The sequence below is a fragment of the Rhodamnia argentea genome, chromosome 2 (assembly GCF_020921035.1).
Source record: "Rhodamnia argentea isolate NSW1041297 chromosome 2, ASM2092103v1, whole genome shotgun sequence".
Lineage (NCBI taxonomy): Eukaryota > Viridiplantae > Streptophyta > Magnoliopsida > Myrtales > Myrtaceae > Rhodamnia > Rhodamnia argentea.
In genome coordinates, this window is record NC_063151.1 from 30,119,604 (window position 1) to 30,147,096 (window position 27,493).

At 39.6% G+C, this 27,493-nt stretch overlaps 2 protein-coding genes across 9 annotated transcripts; one reads left to right on the forward strand and one right to left on the reverse strand.

Moving 5' to 3' along the window:
- The first annotated feature begins 1,922 nt into the window (after positions 1-1,922).
- LOC115742324 (stromal processing peptidase, chloroplastic) lies at positions 1,923-17,592 on the forward strand. 8 transcript variants are annotated; one of them, XM_030676988.2, is made up of 26 exons: positions 1,923-2,191; positions 3,099-3,339; positions 4,355-4,590; positions 5,139-5,337; positions 5,772-5,819; positions 6,104-6,211; positions 6,298-6,486; positions 6,745-7,041; positions 7,566-7,667; positions 8,108-8,242; positions 8,530-8,754; positions 9,403-9,606; positions 9,702-9,872; positions 10,223-10,372; positions 11,214-11,351; positions 11,504-11,731; positions 11,815-11,967; positions 12,124-12,250; positions 13,025-13,154; positions 14,202-14,322; positions 14,414-14,494; positions 14,663-14,764; positions 14,904-15,054; positions 15,812-15,973; positions 16,850-16,889; positions 17,331-17,592. In XM_030676988.2, the coding sequence occupies exons 1-24, from the start codon at positions 2,022-2,024 to the stop codon at positions 15,901-15,903; spliced, it is 3,798 nt and encodes a 1,265-aa protein (XP_030532848.1). In that variant the 5' UTR covers positions 1,923-2,021; the 3' UTR covers positions 15,904-15,973; positions 16,850-16,889; positions 17,331-17,592. The 8 variants fall into 8 exon arrangements, with proteins under 8 accessions (XP_030532848.1, XP_030532524.1, XP_030532603.1 ...); XM_030676664.2 differs by having other exon boundaries at positions 15,812-15,957; positions 16,850-17,036; XM_030676743.2 differs by having other exon boundaries at positions 15,812-15,957; positions 16,850-16,997.
- Positions 17,593-17,922: 330 nt separating this feature from the next.
- On the reverse strand, positions 17,923-22,501 carry LOC115742707 (uncharacterized protein At1g76660-like). The gene is made up of 3 exons (XM_030677189.2): positions 22,017-22,501; positions 19,381-20,569; positions 17,923-18,486 (listed from the first exon to the last, which is right to left on the reverse strand). The coding sequence occupies exons 1-3, from the start codon at positions 22,059-22,061 to the stop codon at positions 18,278-18,280; spliced, it is 1,443 nt and encodes a 480-aa protein (XP_030533049.1). The 5' UTR covers positions 22,062-22,501; the 3' UTR covers positions 17,923-18,277.
- Positions 22,502-27,493: the final 4,992 nt, after the last annotated feature.

Genomic DNA, 27,493 nt, shown 5'->3' on the forward strand with positions numbered 1-27,493 from the left:
CTCTACATGGTACGGTCAATAATGACGTGATCGTTTTTATAACATTTTAATTCTTTTGAATTTTTTTATAATTTTTTCTTTTTGCTTCTTTCTTTTCTTTACTTTTTATTTTCCTCTCGTAGACTTTAGGGCCGGTGAGGCCCCGCGTCGAATGTGGCAAGGGGCAAGGGGCTGCGCAACCCTCGCCCTATGCCGGGGAAGGCGTCCCAACCTAAGTCTAGGGGAAAAAAAGGAAAAAAATTATTAAAAACATCCACGCCAACAACGGCTACGTCGGCGGTTTTCGACCAAAATTGATTGGATCGAGTCAATTAACATAACGTGAAAATATTTTAAACTAAATTGGTACAATTAAAATATTTAGAGTTGAATTGACATAAATATAATAGGTAGATGATTTTCTTTCTATACTTCTTCCGTTCTCTTTTGAATAATTCTTCCATCCTTTGGTGATCGCAATCTCAACGGGGGTGAGAGAATTGATCCCTGGGCCCGAGCCAAGCCCAACTCGAGAGTCAAAAGACTTCCATTCGCTCCAGCGGTGGGGGGCAGCATGGGCGGCATGTGTATGCACAACGTACGGCATGTGTATGCACAACGTGGTGCAACCTAAAGCCACCCCTTTTTTCCCAATATTGTGAATTAGGGTCAGGGAGTCGTGTTTAGCAAGATGTGTTATTGGTGTATTGCATGTGATATATTGCTTTCCAAAGTCTAAGCTAAAATGCCGTAACGTTTTATAAAACGTTGAAAAGAAGTAAGGTTATCAAGTTCCAACAACTAAAATTTTGAATTCAATAATACCAACTCGAGGATGACACGACTTGACATGTTCAAACTCTTCGTCCATTTTTATTAAAAAAATTATCCTTAGATATTGTAATAACGACGAAAATAAATAATTGAGCAGATAAGTCACCCTCCATTTATGGGAAAATGAAAAAAAAAATTATAATCTTATTGCACCGATGCTAATTTAGTTCTAAACCGTTCAATCGTATCAATTAAGTTCGAGGGTCCCCGGGACCTTGCCCACGACAATAAAAATAAAAAGAAAATAAAGAATTCGAGTTATCATCGTCAATGTTGTTGTGCCACGTAAAACAGTTGACATCTATCTTAACAATTTTCCGACCAAAATTGGTAGGATGAAATCAATTGGTAAAACGTGAAAAATATTTAGGAGCTCAATTGGCCACAATTAAAAGTTTAATATGTTTATTACTTTTTTTTACAAGTTTCCTTCCATTTATGGACATTGTTAAAAGGACAAAATAGTCATTGAAAGACTTGCTTAAGGGACGGATGGCTGCCATCATCTTACCATGTATTCTTGGTAGTGTGCGTCGGATTATTGTAGGGCTCGTTTGTTTCAAAACAATATTTAGTGTTTTTCAGCCGACATTTGAATTATCATGCAAATTTTGAAACCTTATAAAAATTTATATGTAATATACGTGTCAATATTGGTATAATATGGAAATTTCGGAGATTTTAAATTAAGATCGTCCGTCGAAAATTTTAAATCAATCAAAGAAAAAGAAGTCAAAAGTATATGTGATCACAATCAAATTTCGTCACAATCACATTTCGTCACATGAAATTAGGCATAAATAATGTATTCTTTTCTCGAGTGAGCCTATGATAATCATGACACATCGTTGCTGGACCGAAAAATAAAATATCGCAATCATCTATGTTAAGATCCATTAAAAGGTCGGGATTTGTTATATTTGAATCAAACGAAAGATTACAAGAGAACGGACCCAAAAATCGAGTGCACAAAAGCTTCAACAGCGAGGTTGTATGCGAACGCATCTTATGTTAAAGACGAAAAAAAAAAAAAACTCATAAATCTTCGACAGACAGGAAAAATAAATAAATTATCCGGCCAGAAAAGAAAAATCAGAAGGCCTTTGCCTTTGGCATTGTGAGCTTTCCCCCTTTCACAAAGAGCCATAACCAACCGAAAACCAGGCGAAGGCCAGACCATTGGTGCCGAGCTCGCAATCGCAACGGCAATGGCCTCCTCGACCTCCGTCGTCGCTAGCCTCCCGCGGATTCGTCCTTCCAGAGACGAGAGATTCTCGGTGTCGGGGCTCCCTCCGTCACCGTCGCCGTCCCGTCTGGCCGCTTCCGCCTCTTTGACCCGGCTCAATTCACGCTGCCAATCCATCTATGCGTCCAAGAGGTGCTCCTTTTCCACCCCTTTGTCCTTAATTATCGAATTCGAATGCCTTGGTTTGCTTTCGAGTTACGCGCTGACGCCGAAAACTGGAATTGCCGAGTGTGAAGCTGGAGTGATCTGTTCTTTCATCTATTCGTTGGTTATTCTTTAGCCAGTTGGTATCTTGTATTGCTATACTAGCTGAATTGAGCTGAAAGTTGCTGCAAGTCGACGACTGAAACGATGATACTGGATGAATTCGTCATGCACTCATCATATACGACAATAATACTATTGCCACTTTGGAAACTCTTGTTCATCTGCTCATAAGTGAGACGTACGTAGGCCCTGGAAGTAGGATTGAGTTTCGCAGTGTGTTTTGGTGTTTCTCGTATTCTTTTAATTTTCTATTTCCACATATCTTTGTTATCCTTTTAGTCCCATGATGTTTACTGTTTCTCTGCTTATATATGTTCCTTTTCTTTTCCCGTATTCAATTGTTATGTATATACTTCTACGATGCACTTCTGTGGGAAGCGGAAAGTTGTGAGTTATTAGATATAGTAAAGGAAGAGATAAGATGTGATGCTGAAATTGAAATCGCACCACTTTGGATGACCTAATGTTTGGAGTTAATAAATCATTTGCCTAGTCTTATTGTGGGATGATACTTTGAGAATCTACTCGTTATGAAGTCGAGAGCAGAAGAATCAATGAACATGAATGACCTTAGAAGTCTGGCACAGAAGTAGATGAAAATGGTCGTTTTCCTTGATCTTGTGTGCTCATTCTTGATTCTTATTGTGCATACAGCCATGTTTTCTTTCCTGTATGTTGGTTTGTGCCGTGAGATGCAGCTTTTTTCGTGTGAGCATACCATACTCCCCAACTTTACCCTTTTGTTCTTCATTCGTGGTTGTTTTGGATATAGATGGCCATTTGGTGTTGTAAATAGATGTTCAACTTATCAAAGAAAGAATGATACTTGGAGAAGGAGGTCTTCCATGTTTAGTAGACGACTCACCGATCTACATTCTACACAACTGCACAATTGTATTGCATGTTCTCTTAGTCAGCGGAAAGGTCGCCTCAATAGCCGAAGATCCATACCAAGAGCATTCACAGACAAATCTGCTTTTCACTCGTCTAAACTGTCCCTCAACAGTGCCTCAGTAAGTTGCTCTTACTATTCCGAGCTTGAGCATCCTGCATTTGCTTCCTTTATCAGTATATTGGCTGTACCATTCATATGCACACAGGTGCATATACCTACCATAAATCTCTCGATTGGTTACCAAATAGAGAGGATCTTGTAGAATATACTTGAGGTTCTAGTTATGTGGGCTCCCCTATGACTGATCTCTGTGTGGCCTTGCATGTTAAGCTGTTCAAATTTAGCTAAGAGATGCGGCCTTTTTGGTGGTCTTTGCAAAATGAGTTCTGTCTGATAAATTTTGAAGTTCTCAGCTTAACGTGCTTATCCAATTTGTTGTGGTACTTCCTTGATCAGCAATAGTGATTGTGCTTTTTGAGCAGCCTTAGCCATTATACGCGTTGAGCATATTACTGTGCAAGTGATCTAATGAATATATTTACATCTAACAGTTCATTCTTTTTCGGCTTTTTGTAAGAAACTCATTATGCCTACCCTTAAGCTAGTCATAGTAACTTTGGTGGCAAGTGTTGTTGCAATTTTGGGATCAGCGTGCAGGCTTAATTTGTGATATGATTGAATGTGCGGATCTGGCTCCATTCAGTATCCTTTTGATGTTTGATTCTGTCTTTATCACTTCATATTTTTGTATGTTGTCACATTTATTATTTTACATGGTCCTTTTGATATATAGCAGGATATCGAAGTAGCCAGGGGCCATATGCTCATATTTTCCCTCAAGAGTCCCTTTTGAATGTGTCCTAGATAGAGTCCCTTACTTATGAAGCTGGTGATCTTTGTGGAAGTAATTCCTGACGGGTCTAGCATGGAGGATGGTCATATTATTGACTTCTTTTGTTATTTTGAGCTGTGTATGTAACTTGAGTGCACTGAATATTTCGCTAATTGTCTAAGCTCGTTTTATTAATTTTCGGTGATTTTTTAAAATAAGTTTAATTGTGATGTTCTCTTGCCCTTATTTTTATCAAAGGTTCTTGCATACTGATTGTGTTTCATATGGCTACCCTGTGAAGCATGTTCGTGTTCCATGTGCAACTGTGGGTCCGGAGGAGCCGCATGCTGCTAGTACAACATGGCCAGATGGTATACTTGAGAAACAAGATTTGGATTTGCTAAATTTTGAAAGTGAAAGAACAGAGTTAGAGGCATTTTTGAGTTCCAAACTTCCACCTCACCCAAAGTTGTACAGAGGACAATTGAAAAATGGCCTCCGCTATCTTATTTTACCGAATAAAGTTCCTCTGAATAGGTATAGCTCCTCTACTAGCGCAATTTTTATGCATATGATTGTTCATTCGAGGTCATAGAATTCTTTATCTATTGACAGTTATTTATTATGGTATTTGTTAGAAAGTCCAACTCAAAAGCTTAAGCTAATAAGTGGAGGGAGACCACATGAATATAAAGAGCATTTAGGACCCCGTTGTCAAGCTATGTGGGGTAATACTTGAACTCTCCCTCTCACGTGCAAGCAAGATTACGAGCGGCTCGTGAAATTTTGACTACGCACATTATGTAGAATTTTGACCATGCAGATTTGCGAAAGGGAGCACTGGCTCCAATATCAAGTTAGAAAGTCCACCCAAAAGCTTAAGTTAATAGGTATAGATAGACCACATGAATATAAAGGACGCTTAGGATCCGCTGTCAAGCGATGTGGAATAATACTTCAACAATATCATAACTTGTATATAGATAATCAAAAGGCCTTTGCCTGTATTATATCCGTGGTGACATCCGTGATGTCAGAGATCTGCATGTTTACATCCATGTGAGCAAAATGTTTTGGTAATTTAGGTTTGAAGCACACATGGAAGTTCACGCAGGATCTATTGATGAGGAAGGTGATGAACAAGGAATTGCACACATGATTGAACATGTTGCATTTCTTGGAAGTAAGAAGCGTGAAAAACTTCTTGGGACAGGGGCTCGATCTAATGCCTATACTGATTTTCATCATACAGTGTTTCACATCCATTCACCAACTAGTGCAAAGGTTTGTTGTTCGTGTCTATGCCTCTTAATACGATCTATGGACATGTGCTCCAAGGATAGTTCAACTATGCAGGTTCTTGTTTCTTGGCTTGCCTTTTGAATGTAAATTTTCATACTTCTGAAATGCTATTTCTCACAAATACTGTGATTCTGTTACCCACTCTTTTTATGCATAGCACTTGTGTTTATGCTTTCACTTTAGTTGCATATGTTAGTTTCATCTCTTTGCAGTTGGTATACCTGTTTTCCTCGAAATTGCTTAAAAAAACTTTACTGGGCTTGGCTATGATCTTTCAGATTGTGCTCTTCATGTTCAATTTGTGTAATCGTCCCAATAAGATTGTGTTGCCTTATTTGTTGCTTGCAAAATATTATTTGGTACTTTCTATCCAGCTTTTCTGCTTAGACTAAGTGCCAATGGCTTGTGTTTTCCAGGACTCTGGTGAAGATTTGCTTCCATCTGTGCTGGATGCTTTGAATGAGGTGTGGAAGTTAGTGTATGCTCTATGTGACATCTTCACCCATCTGCATCTCTTTAGCAAACCGCTTTTCTGTTATTTAGTAACTTTTGTTATTAGCATGACATCTATTATCCTCTCCAAAACCTCTAATCTTCCCGAGTAAGAAAGAGAAAAGGTAATAAAAGGTAGGGAAATAATGCACGAGCAATCTAGTTTATTATCCCACCCTGGTTGAGAATGATAAGTATATACTGATGTCATTTGAGACTTTTTTCTCATTTTTGGTCAACCTTTATTTGCGTACAGATAGCTTTCCACCCTAAATTCCTTTCTTCAAGGGTCGAGAAAGAGCGTCGCGCCATCCTTTCAGAGTTGCAGATGATGAATACGATAGAGTATCGTGTTGATTGTCAGGTACGTCAACTTCATCAAAGATGTTCAGAACTTATGAGGAATCTCTTTTTTCCCCCTTGATATTTTCTTTGTTCATTTGATTACAGTTGTTACAACATCTTCATTCTGAAAACAAGCTGAGCCAAAGGTTCCCGATTGGATTGGAAGAGCAGATTAAGAAATGGGATGCCGATAAAATTAGGAAGTTCCATGAACGGTGGTACTTCCCTGCGAATGCAACCTTATACATTGTTGGTGACATTGATAACATCTCAAAGACGGTATCGCAGATAGAAGTATGCTTCAGATATACCCAATATGCTATTAAATTTTCCTTTCCTATTGGCACTAGGGGTTTTGATTATTGTATCTGTTCCTTTCTTGCATGGAGATCTTTCATTTTGGTACTTCCCCTTAAAACGCATGCACGTCACAATGGCAATTCTCTGTCAGGCTTTTCACCCACTTGACTGTGATGATTGTTACCTTTTAGTGGAAAATGAGCACTGGTTCTATTTTAGATCTGCTAACTTGTATTAATTGCTTCAATATAGGCCGTCTTTGGACAAACAGCTCTGGAAAGTGAGACACCACCTGCACCAACACCAAGTGCGTTTGGTGCCATGGCTAGTTTTCTTGTACCGAAGCTCCCAGTTGGTCTCTCTGGAAGTTCATCTCATGATAGACCGAGTACTTTAGATCAGGCTAAGGTCACTAAAAAGGAAAGGCATGCGATTCGTCCTCCTGTGGAGCACAATTGGTCACTTCCGGGAAATCTTACTGATATGAAGGCTCCGCAGATATTTCAGCATGAGCTACTCCAAAATTTTTCAATTAACATGTTCTGTAAGGTTCGGAATTCTTCGTGCACTTGGCTCCTCATCATCTTGCATCCACCATAATTTGAATGATATCTCCTTTTTCTCAACAAACCACATTCTCTCTGTTGCTAGATTTGATTCATTTTTTATCAAATCTAATGGGATGTCTTGGGCATGCTGGGTGCATGAATTCAGTCGTCAATTTTTTTTTTCAGTGGCAGCCCGTCATTAACTTTTTCTGATGAAGGGAGAACACTGTCCTATTGAGTGTACTGACATTGATTGTTGATGAAAGATGATGTGGGGAGTCACTCTCGGTGTCAAATTCTCTAGGAATTCCAGTTACTTTACTAGAGGAGATGGACGAATTGCGGTGTTGGTTATGGACCAATACATTCACTTTAGAATTGATGTATCACAAAGATAATATCTTGGTCTCATCTAGATCAATTTCTTTGTTGGCTTCACTCTTACTGTGTCCATCACAGTTATTAGGTTTGGTAGATGGACTTGGCTACCTATTTTAAGCACTTTTATTAATGATTTCACTGCAGATTCCTGTGAGCAAAGTTCAGACATACGGCGACTTGCGAAATGTTTTGATGAAAAGGATATTCCTATCTGCTCTGCATTTTCGGATTAACACTCGATACAAGGTTGTTTTCTTCTCTTGTATCCTATACCATTTCAGTTTGGTATATTGTCATATATCTCCTTCAGTTTTGCTTTTGCTCTTTCCTTCAATTTAACAAGCAGAGGTTCCCTGACTTTTATGACATAAAATCCATTGAATCCTTAACTGAATTGAGGACCCATATCTGGTGATGATTTGCTTTCCCCAAATGTATTTATGTTGATGTTTTGGTTTTCCCCAAGCAGTCGGCATTCTTAAGGTCAGTGTGCAGCTTTTAAGTTGACGCTGTTTTGCCAATGGACATTCTTTTCCTTTTATTTTACAGTTTTCTTCCTCCTAGCTTCCTGGATTAGAACACTTGATGGTAGATCTTCTAATAGCTACACTATGTATACTTGCGGCATGTTTCTAGAAACTTTATGCACTGAAAAGTTCTTTAACTGACATTTATTTTTTCTTCAGAGTTCTAATCCACCCTTCACCTCAGTTGAACTGGATCACAGTGATTCTGGGAGAGAAGGATGCACAGTCACTACTCTTACTGTGACTGCAGAACCCAAAAATTGGCAGAGTGCCATTAAAGTTGCTGTTCAAGAGGTTTGTTATTACGTCATTCTCAATCTATTTACTAGTGGCATTGACCGAGAATTCTAGGAATTTCGAATGGAAATCACCATTCTTTTGATTTGATGACATGATTTGACATTCTAATGCTTTTACATGAGTTCTTTTGGTGATCTCTTCACTGTGCATTTCTTCAAAGCTTCTGTAAAGAGAAACTTTTATACTCTCTTGATGGCAATGCTTGTAAATCCTTTTGATCAAGGCATTTCTCTCCTTTGCCTTTCCTGGGTGTAGTATGTGATATAACTTTTTTGGTTTAGGTTCGACGGTTGAAGGAATTTGGTGTCACGAAAGGTGAACTAACGCGATATATGGATGCGCTATTGAAAGATAGTGAACAGCTGGCAGCAATGATTGATAATGTGTCATCAGTTGACAATTTGGATTTCATCATGGAGAGTGATGCATTGGGCCATACTGTAATGGATCAGAGGCAAGGGCATGAGAGTCTGGTTGCTGTTGCTGGAACAGTTACGCTTGAAGAGGTAATTTCTTTCAGATCTATCTGTTTATTCTCATGCTTTAAGATGTGAATTTTTGGTCTACTAGTAGGGAAGTTGGTCTGAAACTTTTTGGCGAAGTGTGGATTTTGGAACTTATGATATTTTATGGTCTCCCTTCTCCAAGGCCATCGACCCGTGTTGTTGCATACACAAAAGGCGATTCTTTTACCAGCCACTATGAGGGGACTCATTTTTGTTGGATCATTTTGATGGTTACACCTTGTCTGCATTAAACATTGGAAGTGCTGGATTGATAATGCTTATCTTATAAGCTAATCTGCTGGGTGCTTTTATGGACAGAGAAATTATTCTCCTTTTCTCTGCAAGACATGCACTATTGACGATACACTGGCTTTCTATCAGCAGCGGACCTTTTTCTGCTTGAATGGCATATCTGATTTGAATGACATGTAGACTGACAATACACTACACTTATTCATGTCAATTATAAATTAGTAAATTACCACCTGCTCATCTTAAGTACTTTACTTTTTTTATCTTTTGATGTAATTTTTATTATGAGTATCTCCATGTATGCATTGTGCATGTGGACCAGCAAAAGAAATGTTAATCTATATTAATTTCTTGTTTTCTTTAATATTTTTCTTTCGTGATAATTGTGGGATGTAGGTCAATGCTGTCGGTGCAAAGGTGCTAGAGTACATTGCTGATTTTGGAAAGCCTACTGCACCTAACCCTGCGGCAATTGTTGCATGTGTCCCCAAGAAAGTGCACATAGACGGAGTTGGTGAAACTGAATTCAGAATATCACCACGTGAGATTATTGATGCTATGAAAACTGGTCTGGAGCAACCTATTGAGCCTGAACCAGAGGTATCTATTATCAGAGAACTTTTCTTCTTTGTGCCTTTCAAATGTTGGTCGATTTACGAGGTATTATATCCCTGACTTGATCTTTGTTTCTGCAGCTTGAGGTACCAAAAGAATTGATTTCTTCATCCCAGTTGCAGGAGTTGAAGGTGCAGAGAATGCCATCCTTTGTTCCTTTAACTCCACTTGCAGGCATTGTGAAAAGTCATGACAAAGAAACTGGGATCACCCAGTGCCGTCTTTCAAATGGTATTCGTGTAAATTACAAGGTGAACTTGGTTCCTTGGGTTAATGTGGTTGTTTTTCCTTAGTCCCATGGATTCTTGAAAAATGTGGTGTTCGTATTTTTGTTTTATTATTTCTAACTTCAAAACAAAATTTCTTTGTTCGTCGTCTTCTACTACCTCTTGTAATGGTTGAAAGGTATGATAAAAGATCAGTGGTGCACAAAATTAGACTTGTGGTAGAACGGTTGGAGTCCTCCTACGTATAAGGGCACCTCCTTGACTGTTCATTCGTAATTCGGAAATCTTTCTAATGGGTATGATCAAATATCACCTCTGGGGAAGACAATCCTGGTGGTTTTACCTGTTATACTCACTTCCTCACTTGGATACAGATTTCACAAAGTGAATCCCGAGGAGGTGTGATGCGACTCATTGTTGGTGGTGGAAGAGCGGTTGAAAGTTCTGATTCAAGAGGAGCAGTCATTGTGGGTGTGCGGACTTTGAGCGAGGGAGGTCGTGTCGGAAACTTTTCGAGGGAGCAGGTGCGTATTAAATACAGCAACCCTTCCTCGACCTCTGGCAGTTCTGTGAGGTGGTTGGTGAAGACATGGGTTGTGTTGAATTTACTCCAATCCCTGAATGAAATTGAGTGGTTGTAAAGTGATTGCGAAACGATTGATACCTTCTCTTTGGCATACAGTTTAAGCATGCTATCGACTCCATATTTCAGAAATATCTCGATAAAAAGTTTGGTTGCACCTGCCAAAACTTCAAATTATTCAGCAAATTTAATCATTCTAAAGAAGCTGTTCTTGATCCAGTTGCAACATGTAGTTTTTCATTTTTCTTGATTTGGGAACGTGTTAGTATTCTGCCATAATCATTTATGCAGGGTAATGGCTTCAAGTTGTCATTTCCCCACTTAGAGAGATGATTGGATTCTTATTGCAAAACATCCTGACTTAGCTGTGTCAACAAAAAATGGAGCAAGAAGAGTGCTTCATGTGATGCATGATGTATTGTTTGGATAAATGAACTTGCATTATAAGTGCAGAATGCATTCTATTGAGAGCCCCATACAAGGAGTTAGAAGTGTGACTAATCACAGAAATATTGTCATCTTAAGAGGAAAATAAGAAAGAGCAGTCTAATATGGTGTGCTAGTTATAGGACTTTTTGAGAAGAGTTGGCCGGAACTTTAATATGTTCCACTGGAGAAGATTATGCTAAGGGGTTCAAACATCAGTTGTGGAGAATATACTCTTTCATCATTTTCGAATGGAAATCCAGTTATTTCTATCTTGCAAGATCTATTTAGGCTTAAATCCTTGTGGACCATTTAATCGTCCTCTAGCTCTGCATAATTCAATGTTCTTACTTCAGGTGGAGCTTTTCTGTGTGAATCACTTGATAAATTGCTCCTTAGAGTCGACGGAGGAATTTATCTCAATGGAGTTCCGTTTTACTCTCAGAGACAATGGCATGAATGGTGCTTTCCAGTTGCTTCACATGGTACTTGAGGTAAACTAGACGTTTTCCTGTGTCATGCAAAACTGATTGAATATCTGCGTGTGCCGGCTGCCGCCATAATTTGATGTGACTCACAAAATGCAGTTACCATGTGATGTTGTTTCCTTCTATTCACACGTGTAATTGTGATTGCTGAATTGCAGCACAGTGTCTGGCTGGATGATGCATTTGATAGAGCCAGACAACTATATCTATCCTATTATCGTTCTATCCCTAAAAGTTTAGAGCGCTCAACTGCTCACAAACTAATGCTGGCCATGCTGAATGGAGATGAGCGATTTGTTGAGCCAACACCCATGTCATTACAAAATTTGACCTTGGAAACTGTAAGAGATGCAGTCATGGATCAGTTTATCGGTGATAACATGGAGGTTTGTAGTTATTACCTGTTAAATTTGTTCGTATGAGGTTTGCAATGAACAGGTCTCCCTTATAATTCCTATTACTTGTGCAGGTTAGTATTGTTGGGGACTTCTCTGAGGAAGAGATTGAGTCTTGTATTCTTAATTACCTTGGAACGGTCAGAACAACAAGGGGATCTGGAAGAGAGAAGCAATTTGAACCTGTACTGTTTCGGCCATCTCCAACTGATTTACAGTCTCAGCAAGTGAGTAGCAAAGCTTATGTACTTTCATTTCATTGGTGGATACGGGATGTTGTATTTTTTTTTTTTTAATGATCTGCGATGTTTTAATATGCCTTTAAAGTGTCGCTCTAGAATATGCTAATAGTTTAATCTCTAATTGTTTCAATCTTTTATCAGGTTTTCTTGAAGGATACTGATGAGAGAGCATGTGCCTATATTGCTGGCCCAGCACCCAATCGCTGGGGTTTCACTGTCGAAGGCAAAGACCTTTTTGAATCGATTACTGAAATTTCAATCGGCAGTGGTGAGTTCTCGTTTGTATAATATTCGTATAGTCGTGTTAGTCTCAAGCATCAATTAGATCAAATAGGATAAAGAAAATGGGCTTGAACTTTATTCGGAAGCATACGAAATATGGAAGTGGAACAACTAGATCAGGGCTGGAAAGAGTTGACTGGAGACAAGGTAAGAACGCAAAACTGGTTGTCTGAAGCCAAAGTAAGTGTCATTGAATATTTCGTAGTATAAAACCTTAAAGGTTCGTCCTCATTACAAAATGCCTGTTCAAAAGTAGAGCTAAGAAGATGGTAACTCAATATGCATTGTCCACTCTTCTGTTGAATATTCTATCGGAAGAAGTCGCATGTTGCGCTCCTATGTATTGTAGTATTTGAAGTATATGTTAGTCGTCCTGTCCTGTACTAACCTTCCTTTAGTTAAGAAGTGGTAATGACCCTTTCAGAAATATTCGATGTAACGGATTGTGCCAATTTTCAATCTGCAGAGAATTTTTTTGCGCGTTAGCTTCTCAGGGAGCTGCACAATTGTAGTAGGTTCTTGTGCATTTACCTGTAGAACAATCTCGATTTTGGGGATTATATAACTGGCTATTGAGTCTTCTAGAATAATTTATTTAAGATATGTATTATACTCTCTTTCTGACGATGTTACTGGCCTATTGCCCTTCCATAGTTGCTTGCGACAAAGTAGCGAATTTCTCATGTTTTTGTTTGGAACTTTGTGCGGAGCTTGTTACATGTTAATGACGTTAACTGAAATTGGATGTGGCTCTTAACAGATGGACAATCTCACCCCGAGGAAGAATCTGCAGACAAAGATGTTGCTAAGGATATGCAAAGAAAACTTAGGAATCACCCCCTTTTCTTCGGCATCGCCATGGGTCTATTGGCTGAGATAATTAATTCAAGGTAAGACTTTCCACACCACTATGGGTCTACTTGAAAAATAGTTTGGCTCTAACTGAAGTTAAGATGAGAGAAATTCTTTTGCGGTTGAGAGATGAAAAGATAGCTTAAATATGATGTGATAACAAGGTGCAACCCTATGATGAAGATGACTATTAAAGGATGGTCAAAGACCTAAAAATGCCAGATTTGTCACTTCGAAAAATATTTCGGGAACTAGGGTATTTTAGTGAATTTGGTATTGGAAAAAGTACGATGGCAAAAGAGAAGTAGCCCGCAACACTCAGTGGAAAAACACAAGCTTGTTTGCTCTTGTTTTAGAAGAAAGATTGGAGTACACGGATAATAGGGAGGGTCCAGTGTTAATTGAGCCCAATGATGTAGTAGAATGGATGTAGCCAACCTCACTTTTTAAGGAACTCACTTTGGTTGTTCTTGTGGAGGCAAAAATTGGTATCTCTACTGGAAATCTGCATATGCAAATATAGATATTTTTGGCTTATCCGGCCCACCTTGGAGCATCGAGTTATTCTTTGTGACTGCTTCTGATGATCTGTGGCTAGGCTTGCTTAAGTATGAAGTGATAGGCAGGAAGCATCACTTTTGTGCGTCAGTAATTCTTAAATGTTAAAAACCCTTGTAGGCTACGTTTGTTAGATTTTGTGGGACCACTGCCAACTGTTCTAAAATCTTAAGCTATTAGATGACGGCGTGATTTAATATTTAATTACTCTACCACTCCCCTTCATGCTTAATCTGATCTTTTTTGTCTGGTACTAAGCATGGAAATATTTCATTGAGGAGGTATATAGAGGCTCAGAAAGGTTTGAACTCGGGACCTCCTACTTTGATACCATGTTAGATTTTGTGGGACTACCGCCAACCGTTCGAAAAGATTAAGCTATTAGATGAAGGCGTGATTTAATATTTAATTACTCTAACAATGTTCTCGTGATTCAATGTCACTATTGCTTATGATTACAATGTTTCATGCTGATGATTTAAAATTCATCTGTGGGTGATTTGAAATGCCTCTTTTGCTTCATGCAGGCTGTTCACAACTGTCAGAGATTCCCTTGGATTGACATATGATGTATCATTTGAATTAAACCTGTTTGATAGGCTTGAGCTTGGATGGTATGTTATCTCTGTGACATCAACTCCGGCCAAGGTATGGGGATCGCTAAGCATTTGTCTAAATACGATGCTTTGGAGCTGCTTTATTGTGGTAGCCTTACAACCACTACTGATCGCTACATCAGGTGCATAAAGCTGTTGATGCTTGCAAGAATGTACTCAGAGGTTTACATAGCAACAAGATTGCCCAGAGGGAGTTGGACAGGGTGAGTTTCCATGGCCAGGGGAATTCCCTCAGTGTTTTAGAAAAATGATTTGCCAATTGTATATGAAGACATGAAGACACCAATAAGGCAGATGGTTATTTCTAAGTGTAAGATTGATGTCCAAGTGTCAACGCATGTTGCCTCATTCAATTTGAGCTTCTGATGCAGGCAAAACGGACCCTTTTAATGAGACATGAAGCGGAAATCAAGTCCAATGCCTATTGGCTTGGATTGTTGGCTCACTTGCAAGCTTCTTCTGTTCCAAGGAAGGTAAGGTGTTTTATATCATCATTTTCAGTCCAACATCTTCAAATGGTTGGCTTTCATTATTATTGATGTGCTGATTTATTCACATTAAGCTAACTAAGATGGTGAATAATTTGACATAACCCTTGCTCACATGGTCCAGGACATATCATGCATCAAAGATCTTACTTCACTATATGAAGCTGCCACTATAGAAGACATATTCCTTGCGTATGATCAGTTGAAAATTGATGAAAGTTCATTGTACTCGTGCGTTGGGATTGCCGGGGCACAGGCTGGAGAAGAAATCATTGGTAAGCAGTTTTGTTTTAGATTATACCTTTCCCTCCCTTTTTATATGTTTTAGCATTTCCTTGATGAAGATCTTAGGCAGGTATTCTTTGTTCATGTGCCGTTTTGATCCTATTCATAGATAGAGATTTCTGGTTAGTAGCTACTCAGGGTGTGAACAGTTCCAAATAAGAGTGGGACTTGACAGTTCTTTTTCTCAATCTTAGTTCACATATAATTCAGGAACTACGGTTCTAGTTGAACCAAACTTACCTGAAATTGTGCCGGTACCATTGAATTACGCAATTATTTTTGGATACCATATGGTTAGGTGTTAAATAAGCAGGCTCGACAAGACCTTTGTACAGCTTCTTTGATTTCTTGAAAACGAGAAATGTGACCTCAGTTGTTCAAATGAATCCATGAAATTGCTCATCGACTCAAAAGGGATTGTTAACTTTCTGTAGCAACCTTATCTAGCAGAGAAGAGGAGTTATTGTTTCCTTTGCCCCAGTGGTAAACCTCCCTTGAGCATTCGTACTGGCACCTGTGGCTCTGTTTTTTCCTCTTATTTATTTTCCTCACGGGGACAGAAAGCGGGGAGGAGGGGATTTGATCTAGTGGACATTGAGGAGAAAGAGGACCCTGTGGTGTTGGGTCATCTTGTATGGCCATAGGCTCACTTAACTTCATTGGCCTTGTTAAGAGTCATTGAATTGTCTATGTTTCATTCACATTTTATTTATGTCTGTGAGATGAACTGATGTTGCGTTTTTGCAGCTCCGTTAGAAGAGGGAGAATCTGAAGAAGAGTATCCTGGAGTCATTCCCATGGGGCGTGGTTTATCTACAATGACACGACCAACAACATGATGACCTTGCACAACACGTGTTATTGTTATGTACCAGTGCACGTCGAATTGACAGGTAGTTTGCTTGGGAAGTGCGTGCTTAGAGTCATTCTTAACATGTTCTACCGATGAAGATTCCTTTGAGTAGCTAGTATTATATATTTCCCCAACGGGAGTACAAGATAGACCTTAAAAGTTTGACCACATTAGCAGAGACTCAAGTTCAGCCAGTTTCAGTCTCTGTCACATATAGGAGCTTCAGGGTCATTACTATTAAACTAAGGGTGGCCAAACATTACCTTAAGGACAACTCTGACTACTCCTGTGCCAATCTTTACCTCTTGCTACTTTTTTTCAGATCGCTACCGAATGATAATTGTCTGGAGTTATTTTAAGATGAACCAGAAGTAAACCTTTTTCTGTCAACGGCTAGAATATTGCTTCTCTCGCTGATTAGAGATGTAGCATCTTTGTAATTTGGATGTTTGAGGGCAAGTGTAGTAGGGGTTTTGAAATTCCCTGACCTCTGAGGTTTAATATTACAAAGCTTGCTGTTTGGGAGGATTGAAACTAAGACTTCGTTGATAGGACTGTTCCTTGCAGTTTACAAACCCGTGAGATGTGATTCAACCCTTCAAGTTTGAGTATATGCTGCCATAACCTGATCAACAAATTCCCTCCTGTCTCTTTCAGTATGAGTCCTCCTGTTTCTCTAAGCAATGAACATATGAAACACTACTTCGTTTGTGAGGTCATTTCTTAGCATCTGAAGAGATATGGTACAGAATTACCTGATGTCTTTACTGCATTCATTTAGTGAAGATCATTTAATGGAAAATGGCTCAGTCCATGATGTGTCTTCTTTATATGAGATCTCCATTGTTGCTACTCATCTTTTTTTTTTCCCTGCCACCACCTCGCTGCATTCAGACATTTGTGTCTCTAATAATATATTTCTTCCCTTACAGATGAGAACAGCTTCCGGATGGAAGTAAAGATTATATCGAGGTGGGTTAATTCGAAGGTCCAATATACGTAATTTTGCCCCTTGCTAGTGTTCATAAAAGCTTCTCTGTGCTCGTGGTTGAGTTTGGGTGTAAAGCAAGACGCAATAAGGTGGATTTAGATGAGTATATCTAACTTTTCTCCCATCATGTTGGTCCCTCACCATTCTTAGCAGTTTTATAGAAAAAACTCATATTTGATGTTGTCAAATGGTACTATGATTTTTAAGCAATATGAAGATCGTTCTGGCTGAGTAGTGCATTTCTCTTTCCTTTTATTTCCTTTTTGAGAATGAAGGTCATGTCTGGCTCTTTCGTGTATTGTAGTCTGCTTTATGCAAAGTTTTCTCACTTGCAGTCCTCTAGTCTCGCCCCATCTCAAAGGGCGTGCTGTTATTCTTACTTAAACTAGCTTCATCATTGTCATATGGTTTCGCCCAAGTAGGTTGAGCCATTGGAAAGCGGAAGATTAAAGGAAGGCCTCAATGACCACACTCATTACCCCAACGGCCACACCCGCCCCCTCAGCAGCTGCACCTAAGCCCTGATGTCTGGAGATCGATCATGGGTTGGTTTGTAAAGGAAAAAAAGCTTAGTTTTCTAGTAGCATCGTACTTTCTGTGAAACAAATGGACCCTAAAGTTGATAATTGCATAAGCCCAGCATGTTCAATGCAAGTGATATTAGAGGTAGAGCCTGCGGTTTAACTCTGTTGACCAATCGGCGGGAAAGGTTTCGGGACAGACACTGAGTCAGGATCGAGCCCAGTTTATCATGATGACAGTCCGTATGTTTCAGTGAACAGAAGCACAAAATGCAGGACTTTGTTGAGGTAAAACATAGGCAGTAATCAATAACAGGAACGCAGATAGTCATTGGGCGAATCGTGAAGAAAATACATATTAATTTCCCGATGCTGAATTGTTGTTGGACTTTTCGTCACAAAGCCCCCAAGAAACATAAGGAACAAGTTCTTATTGGAGGAGTGTTTCAGATAGCCGAGAACCGGATAGAGTAAAAGAGATTAATACAGGATCTGAGAGTCACATATAAAAATAGAAAGAAGGTTACCTGAGCAAACGATCTTTGCTCTCGCCCCAACTAGCACTAAGATTTGAGCCAAGAGATGCAAATTAAAGTGTTTTTGTGCACTTACATCACAGCTTGATAAAATATGTATGATCTGATGCATCGCTATGTACCTTGTATAGAACATAAACTAGTGAATCATACAGAGCGCGGGAGAAGAAACAAGATCAAGCGCAAGGGACAAAGGTCGAAGCATTCCACCTACCAATATGGAAAGAATCCCAAAGAGTATCAAGTGACAAAAGAAGCCTAGAGTCTTGAAACTAGTTAACTATGAGCAGCAAATATCTTCAAGCTCAGTCATCAGCGACGCCATGCAAAATCTCTTCTTCCTTCTCTTAAGCTTCTTCCTCTCCTATACTCAATCTCAGCATCCGAGCTAGACAAACCTGAATGGTACTTTCGACAACTTCTGGATGACCGCATCCTCCAAAGTATATTCTCATCGTCTGTGTGGTTAATGGGAATGCTCAATCCAGATGCATCCGAGCTTGGCCTCCCCGGTTTCAGTTCTGAGATAAATGTGAGATAAATGAGAGAAAGGCATAAAAAATTGCAGGTGTATTTATCGGTACAACAAGACCATCAGAGCTACTATTGCATGTAGATTGTTACATGGGCAAAGGTCAAAATATACAACATGAATTCTGGCAATGAGTTGGACACTACCAAGTTCAACTGACACTACAAAGGACATCATGAACTGGACACAGTTACTTTCATGTCCAGACGCAAAGTTTCTTCGCAATCTGTTGAGTTCACAATACAACATGACTTAGTACTTGCTCACCTAATGCATGTCGTAACTTATAAGCACGGATTCCTTCAATGGATTAAAAGCAAATGGCAGGTTGTTGCCTTCTTACAGAGTGTAAGCAGCCAGATCATGGAATATTGGCCTTCCACTTAATCTAGATGAGATGGTAACACCCTTAAGTACTTGAGGATACCTCCATAGTGATACAGATGACAGGACGCCTTTGAGTATGTAAACACATGGGCTATAGATAAATGAATACAACTCAATTTTACCTTTTTTTGACCAAAATTTGGAACATTCTTTCATTAAAAGTCTCCAAACAAATGGAATGGAGGAGCAGCAACTCCTAAGACTATGCGTTACTGGAAGAACAATGACTCTAAGAACACCTTTACAGTACATCCATACTGATACAGATGATGAGGAAGCCTTCGGGAAGGCAAACCCGCGGCCCATAGAAAAATCAAAACAGTTCATCTTTACTTCTGCTTACCGAAAATTTTTGGTAATTTTTCCATTAAGATTCTCCAAACCAAATGGTATAGAAGAGCAGCCCCATGCAAGACTACGCCTTACCGGACAACTTTAGCTGACACAGATCGCATGAGAAAAGATGGATATGGTAACGTAAGAAAAGCAACTTCACCTCTATGATTGTTGCATGAAGATGACACTTCAAAGCGTGCATCTCTGTTAAGGGGATCTGGTTCCACTCCAAGACTTCTTGAAGTTAGCAGTGTAATATGTGTTTTCTCTGCTTTTTGTTCTTCACCTACCAATACAGGCTGTAGAGTCGCCCCAGAAGAGTTACTGGATGCAAATGGAGTCATGCTGAAGGAATCGTCCATTGGATCAGAAATCTCCACATAATGGTTCGTGGTAATCATTTCATCTGCACTGAACCCAAAGGATGCTCTATAGGCTTCTATTTCGTCAGCATCCTGCATGGGACTTCTATTGTTTTGCCAATTCTGGTATCCACTGCTGCCATTATAAGCGACATCTGAATCCTTGGAAACACTTAATCTGCCACCAGTATGAGGGAATGGAGGATTATGATCAAGATAAAATTCAGCAAATGTAGCCGGGCAGAAGAAATTAGTATCGTGTGTGACTGCAGAGCCGCTTGCATTGTCTTGCTCATATAACCGATCAGAACCCCTTCCCGGATACTTCCCACGTTGAGGAGAAGCCAATGGGTCCCACTGCGGAGGGAACTCCCTTTCTGCAAAAGATGATGATAACCCACCACTGGATATCCTCGAAACGGGTGATCGCATACTACTGGAAGGGCTTTCAGGGCAAAGTGGATAATTTGCCTGAAGATCGTTCCCAGCAAGGTAACTGCTCCTATCGGCACCTTTGAGGCCCCTTGAAGATGAAAGAAACTGTGCATAAGGAACATCCGGTGAGGAGGGTGTGGTTAAATGGGCCAACTCTGGCGGAGGAGTGAAGGGAGCAGTTGATGGCTCAGTTGTAAAGGTTGAGAAAACAGGAGGAGAAACAAGTTGTGTTTCATGAGCGTAGGGCCCCGTGGCAAACATTGTGGATGAAGGGCCACCAGGTGAGTTGGCTGATAAAGATAAGAAACTACTAGGTGATTGAGCTGTTGAAGGGAGAGCAGAGTTTGTAAAGGATGCTGGTGAAGAAGGAGGTGCAAGAAGAGAGGGAACTAGTGCTGTCCCTTGGTTAGCCAACACAATGGCTTGAGGTCTGTTTGGCTGGTTTGCTGCAGCATTTCCCTCTGGAATACGAGATGCAGGAACTATACGTTTTCCACCTTTCTGAGAACCAAAACAAGAAAAAGCACCGAGGCATCCTCCCCATCTTTTTCGCTGTTCAACATGTCAGAAATTAAGTATCTCAGATTTCTCAACATCAATATATTCGGAATTGAAGAAAACTGATATCAATGCAGAGGAAAGAAGGGCCAACTCTAAAGAGTTTCCTTCTGTTACTAAAGTAGGCTCAGCTATAAGTATCAGACCTGATGAGGTTTGTGTTGTTAATAGACAAGAACTTCTTTTGTTAGTGTACTTCAAGAACATGAGCAGTAAAGGACTTGAAAGTTTTTTCGACAAGTGAAAAGGTGCTGCTGCCGAAGGCAGTACCAAAATGATATACACACAGGCTGCTCTTTGTTTGATTGACAAGATTTATGACGAGTCTATAAATAAAGTTTGTAGCGAGACAAGCGCAGAAGATTTTCTCAATAAACTTTGTGGGGAACCAGAAAATAAATTGTTTTCCAAAACATCTTGAATAACACAGCCTGCTAAAAATTCCATTCTTAGTGCTATATCCTCATCCATAAGCATCACGTACAGATATTCCTGTAGTGGAATCAGAAGTCCATATAGTAACAAGATTAACAATCAAACACCGTCGAATATTGGTAAAACGTTGCTACTCATGCTGCTTAATAATGCACAATTTTAACAAGCACTTCTCTCATGGAATTTCATCTCTTACGAAATGTTTTATATGATGCTTCACATAACAACAAGAAGCAGCTTTTCTACCGACCACACCTATGCTTTGAAGTAACCTTCATGTCTGAAAATGAAAAACCAGAGGCTGGACAGAAGCTGAACGACAATATGTTTTTAACTCCTTAAGGGGTCCATAGAATTCCTATCATCATTTGACTCTTAAATCCCTACCCAATCATTGCCAGAAAAAGGAACAAGTAAGCTTTGATGGAGAAGGTGTTGCTATCTGAGAATTGTATATATCACTTGTTCAAAATCATCTAACTTGCACTTGAACAAGATTAAGGAACGCTGAATAATTGAGACTTGAGTTTCATAAAACAGCAGTGCCCAGCTCCAATTTCTTACCCAATTGGCCTATTCCACTGGATCTGAAGATAACAACTCCACAGCAGGAGTCAATATCTGATTCATACGAGGGTACTCCGTCTTCATCACGACTAAGAGGCAGACCCATGTTATGCACACAAGCTTCTTCATGAAAAGGAAAGAACAGTCGAGTAAAGAAAACTAAGTGGACATTTCCTCTCAACTTTACTTCTTGCAGCTGTAAACTCCAAGTTCGATCACTGATTAGCGTTTTTCCGAACTATCAACTCAATGGTCTGAGAACCAGATCTAAGGCAACATTGCACATGCTTGGACCCGTAAAACAGTGAGCAAGATTAAGCACCCCGAGAAAAACCCAACCCAGATCTGACGCATATAGCCAATGCAATGCGACAACAACAAACGATCGAAAAAGACATCAACTTTCTCAAAAAGAAGAAGAATGCTCAAACGTACGTACCCGTTCTTGCTGCTGTTGAGGAATTCTAATCTGCTCGGAACCCATCCCACCCACTCACTCAGTCACACGGTAACTGGACTCACTGACTCGCTCGATCGAGGTGCAATTACGGCACGTCCTTTTATCTGCTTAACAGCACAAAAAAGAAAGAAAAGTACTTGCTTTCGCTTGCAGCAGCAGCAGCTGCTACCGCTATGGCGAAGCCATCTTCGAGCTCCTCGCGGAGTTGGGCTTAGCTCGAGAATCGCTTCATGGGTTTTGTGAATGGGTTACAGACACACATCAACGCACGAGATCCTTCGCTTAAAGGCTCAAACAAGAAGCAGACGTGGAGCGGATTTTGCCTCAAAGAGCAACGGGGGAAAAAGAAAGGGGAGAGAGATCGAAGAAAGAGCGTGGGCTAGAGTACGACGATGTTGCGAAGATGAAAACGGGGACCGTCATGGAAAGGAAAGACTGATGGAAGTAACAACATCAAAAGACAAAAGCTAAAGGGACTGCAAGTGTGCGACGGGGAAAGCAGAAGATGGAGAGATTTTCTTTTGTAGTTTTCTCTCAATCTTTCCCTTTCCTTCATTCCCCTCATTTTTCTCTTCTTGGTTTTTTCTTAACGCGTATATAATTATCGTGGAACTAGAAAAAAAAAAAGGTCCAAAAAGACAATAAGCCAAAATATTAGATAAATTTTCCTTTCTATTCTTTCCAAAATTACCTTCACAAAATAATACAAGAAAATTAATATTCAAATTCGATCCACGGCTTAGCGCATATGTCAACACTTCTAGAGTAGAATTTCTGACCAAAAGTTAATTTCTATAGCACAAATGTCGCTATGCGCGACCTTTCCTCAAGAAAGCCACCAAAAAAAATATATATATCCCTTTTCTTTTATAAGGTAACTCGATTTATTTTTTCATATGTTTATTCAATTTTATACATGCGATTGCGCGGGCATTGTTCAATTGCTGTGATTGCCTGAACACCGAACTTTTAAGTAATAGTCTCGCTTTAATTGTTTTGAAGAAATTTATTCATCACGCCAAAGAGGCGATATGTTAGAAATTGTATCCATGCGCCTTAAGTATTGACATGACATGCTCATTAAAGCCATCAAGAGTAACGACTTAAAAGTGATGAGCTCTAAATATCGCATATAATAAGAAGTGGCTATTAAAATCAATCCTATCCGACAGAAAAACAAATTAATCCTACGTAATCATGCCAAACCTAACGAGAAATAGGAGTTCCATGAAGCGAGGATAGACTTATGATCGAACCAACCTCGTTTGACAATGTTTAAATTACCAAGCTTGTGTCTATGTACAAAAGAAAAGGACTGTATTTTTAACTGCTTGAACTTTTAAATTAATTATTAAGGTTGTCCCCGTTAAAAAAACAAATTCTAAATGCATCCCTTAAATGAAATCTATCGAGTTTTTCTACACACGGTTCCCCTTATAACGAAATGAGAATCATACTATTCTAAGCACATAACGTTAATCAAAATGTCATATTTCGGGTGTCTAGTAAGTTTCATGAACGAGAAGCACAATCGAAAATACAAACTTGCTCACAAAAAAATATAAATCTTTAACGTCGTTACGCAGAAATACATCTTTTGATTAGACGATGCACATATAGGTTATCAATCTTCATGCCATTCTTATATTTACCGCATAATTTATACCCACGGGACTTCATGATCTTACTAATATATCCTTTATCCGTTTGAAAGACCAGAAGTGGAAAGGTGGGCTACGTCTAGATATAAACATAGAGCAACATGAAGTAGGCGTCTTTTGTATGGTCCCCTTAGTCTAGGATGGGCTGTCTCAAGCTCCAGTATCCAAGGCTAGTATCCAAGGCTAGACCTAATGTCGGAACCTCGATAAAACCTAGGAACTCCTGAACATGTCTCTCATTTTGGGTTGATTTCGTGTTTCCATATGCATGAGAATAGCATAGGGTATAACCATGATTGGATCTCTCATCATCTACGACGGTTGATCCATGCACGTGGCAAAAGCTCCCCTCCTTCTATTTTTTATTTTTTAAGTTTGTAACTTCAACTCCATACAATGCTTCTTTACTTAGCAAATAACCCGAAATCTAGAACTCCCAAGAGCTGCCATACATGTGGCAGCTAAAGCTTAAAAGAACAAGGTCATGCACTCAAATGTCACAATACCACAACTATGTTGTACCATGAAATCCGCCATATCAAATCTTCCATCGAATGCGCCCAAGTTTATTTGGAACGATGGGTCATTTATCTATTTCTGTTTATTGAGAAAAAAGAAGCCGAAAGCCATAACTGAAATTGAAAAAGAAAAACAAAGGAAAGAATAAAAAATCCATGGCCATTTGGCTGCCTAGTCGAACATGAACACGCAAATACAAGTTCGAGCCGTGTCGTTAAAAGATATCTGACCAGTTCGTGATTCAAGTAATAACATGCACTTTATTATGTAAAGAGACTTCCCAACTTTTGACATTGTCGGTGGGATTGCGATTCTGGGCTCGTCAATTTTGGACCGATTCCGAGTGGATAGAGTAAGTACGAATCAGGAATGCGATTTCTTCTTATGGTAAAGTCCAGAGGGGCATCTACACCGGTCTGCCCCTTCATCTTTTTCCTTTCCAAGAAGGAAAAGTAAGCCAAGAGAGAGAGAGAGAGAGGGGGAAAAAAAAAAAAAACCATCGCCATAAAAAATAAGCTACAATAAAACTAGTGGGCCTAAAGCTGACTACGAAGAGGAGCTTATGGGCCTTGTGGAGCCCATTCATTTCATAATCGAAGAATGTATATGAATGGCATTGTTGGCCCAAGAGATGGTGTTTGGGCCGAGTAGTGTTAGTCGAGGCCCATAAGAACAACAAAACCGTTTACTAGCGGGTAATTTGGCCCTCCACAATCCCAAGAAAACCGAGGCTGCCTTTAGTTCAGCATTCCCAAGAGGCTTTAGAAAAATGCAAAATAGTTTAAGCTGAGGGGCTTTGGGAAAATGTTGAGTCATATTTAGCCTCACCCCATCGTAATCTGCCCAAAGTACAACAGGTCTTCGAGTAATTTAATTAATTTAATTCAGTAGGAAGTGAATATGAAAATACACTTAGTTTGAGAATTAAAATAAGCTTAGTTGTGGCAAATAAAGAGGCATAAATCATCTGACGTTTGAATGTGCGCCGAGTAACAAAATTGCGACACATGGCAAATAAAAAGGCAAAGTGAAGCGTGACATGACGAGCATTGCATTGTCCAACATTTTGTCTAATAGATTTACTCGATTCTTGTAACTCAGTGCATAGTCGATTATCTAATTATCAAACTAATTACATCGTGATGTTCTTATAAATGACGACAGCTTAAGCATTTCGAGAAGCTAAATTGCGACGCTGAACGTGCTTTGCATACTTGTAAATCTCTTTCACTTTAATACCAGAGTTTTCAAGGTGGTATAAGAGTTCCGATCCGATGTCGTCGCACATTTTTAATCGGTCGTTATTCATATGAAAATGTAAAATGAAAATGAAAATGTAAATTCTAATCCATCCTTCGTGTTGAAGACCTGTGCTTCCCTTTGTCAATTGTCTGTACCACCCACGGGCCACCATCGTGATTCAACCATGAGCAAAGGGTCCATCGCTCGTGTCCTTTTATCTCAATCGAGTGTACTTTAATACGAAACCCAACAGAAAAAAAGAAAGAAATCAAAGGAAATCCCCTCTCCCCCCCTTTTTTTTCCTCTTTTGTCCAAGTCACGCAAGCAACTTAGGTGAGCATGACAATATTTTTGGAGTAGAATTTTTACTACAAAAATACTTTTGAAATAGAAATTTATTTGGTAACGTAACTTTTGGAGCAGAAACCCGCTTAATTACATAACTTGAAGCATTTTTTTGGCTCCGAAAGTAATTTTCGAACCACCTGAAAAAAGTACCAAAAAAAAAAAAAAATACTTCTCTCCAAAAATAGAAAAATCAACTTTTGCTTAGAAACAGAAATAAAAAAATTAACTTACCGTCAGAAATTGATTTTTAGACCAGAAGCGTGTGCGACCTTAATTACACATGACAACAAATTGGTGGGCTCTCCACTCTTCTCTTCCTTCCTTCCCTTTTTGCAATTAATTTGATTACGCCATATTTATTACCATAATTTCCGATCGTGGCATTTCTTCGGGTATTTACTTTGTTGCTCGACATCGTTACATCCAGATTCTTTTAAACTCGCTGGAAAGAGCTCGAAGCTTACATTTTGCCACCGCAACCAGAAGCGAAACCCGGCCATTCACCCGGACGATTAGCGATTCAAGAAGGTCGACGCTTCCTGCGCATCAAAATCACATCGAGATCGAGATCTATAATCCAATCCCAATCCTGTAACCACTCCGATCAATCAAAGGGACAATTCGGGGTCGATCCTTATGGTGGGAGCGGGAGATAGGGTGGGGCTCATACGCACGCGACCAAGACCCACGACACGGCACGAGGCCAAAGCGAGAGTGTCGGCAGAGGCAGAGCATCTCAAGATTGTTATTCTTTTTTTTCCTCGAGATTGTTTGTTGCCAAGTCAAATTTCTTGGTCAGTCCCCACGATGCTCTTCGGCCCATCATTGCTCGTATAAACCCCAAAAAGACAGAAATAAAAAGAAAAGGCCCCGCCTTTAATATCTTCAAAAGGAGATATATTCCGCAGAGCTCGGCCTCGGCTGTCGGTGCAACAGGACTTCTCGAAAGCGATATTTCCACTGTTCCTCAGTTTTCCCTCCGCCCCAAAACAAAGTTGTTTGATTAAGACGATGATTGCCATTTATTCTTTCTATAACAACAACAAACCATTATTTTTCTCTAATTTAATTTAGGTTAGGGGAGGCGGGACACGTGGATGTAAGCAGTTGTTGATGGCTTACTGATAATTCTTTCAAAAAGTATTTCCCTAAAGAATAATTCCTCCTTTTTCTTTTTTCTGTTTTGAGGCATTTTTTAATACCCTTTTTAACGATGAGGAAACCAACCTTAAATAGGGCCAACTCGAGCTCCCGAAATACTTTTTCGGACCATGTGACTTTCTTTTCCTTCTAGGACTTTTTTTTTTCCTTTTGGGTCCTATTTTCTCGTATTCATCGATTATCGTATGTGCTCGTTCCAAGAAAAAAAGGAAGAAATTGGTAAAGCATATAACGGTCGGGTATGTCCCAGACCCGTGTTCATAATAATATACAATTGCCTTGTGAAGATTTTAATGGGCTCCATGAAATGTCGTCGATGCTTCTTCGATGGACTCTTCGAAAACAACAGTTCCGCCTTCACTTCGCGCATCTGGAAGATTCGTTTAAGAATCGTTTGATTTTTCTTGGTTAACTTTTAGGGTTCGCAAATTTTTAATGCGGTATCGAAGTTAGATGTCATCCCTCTGGCGTGCGTATCCGTCCCACCGATCGAATTTCACGCGCCGTTCCTAATCCGACTTGCAC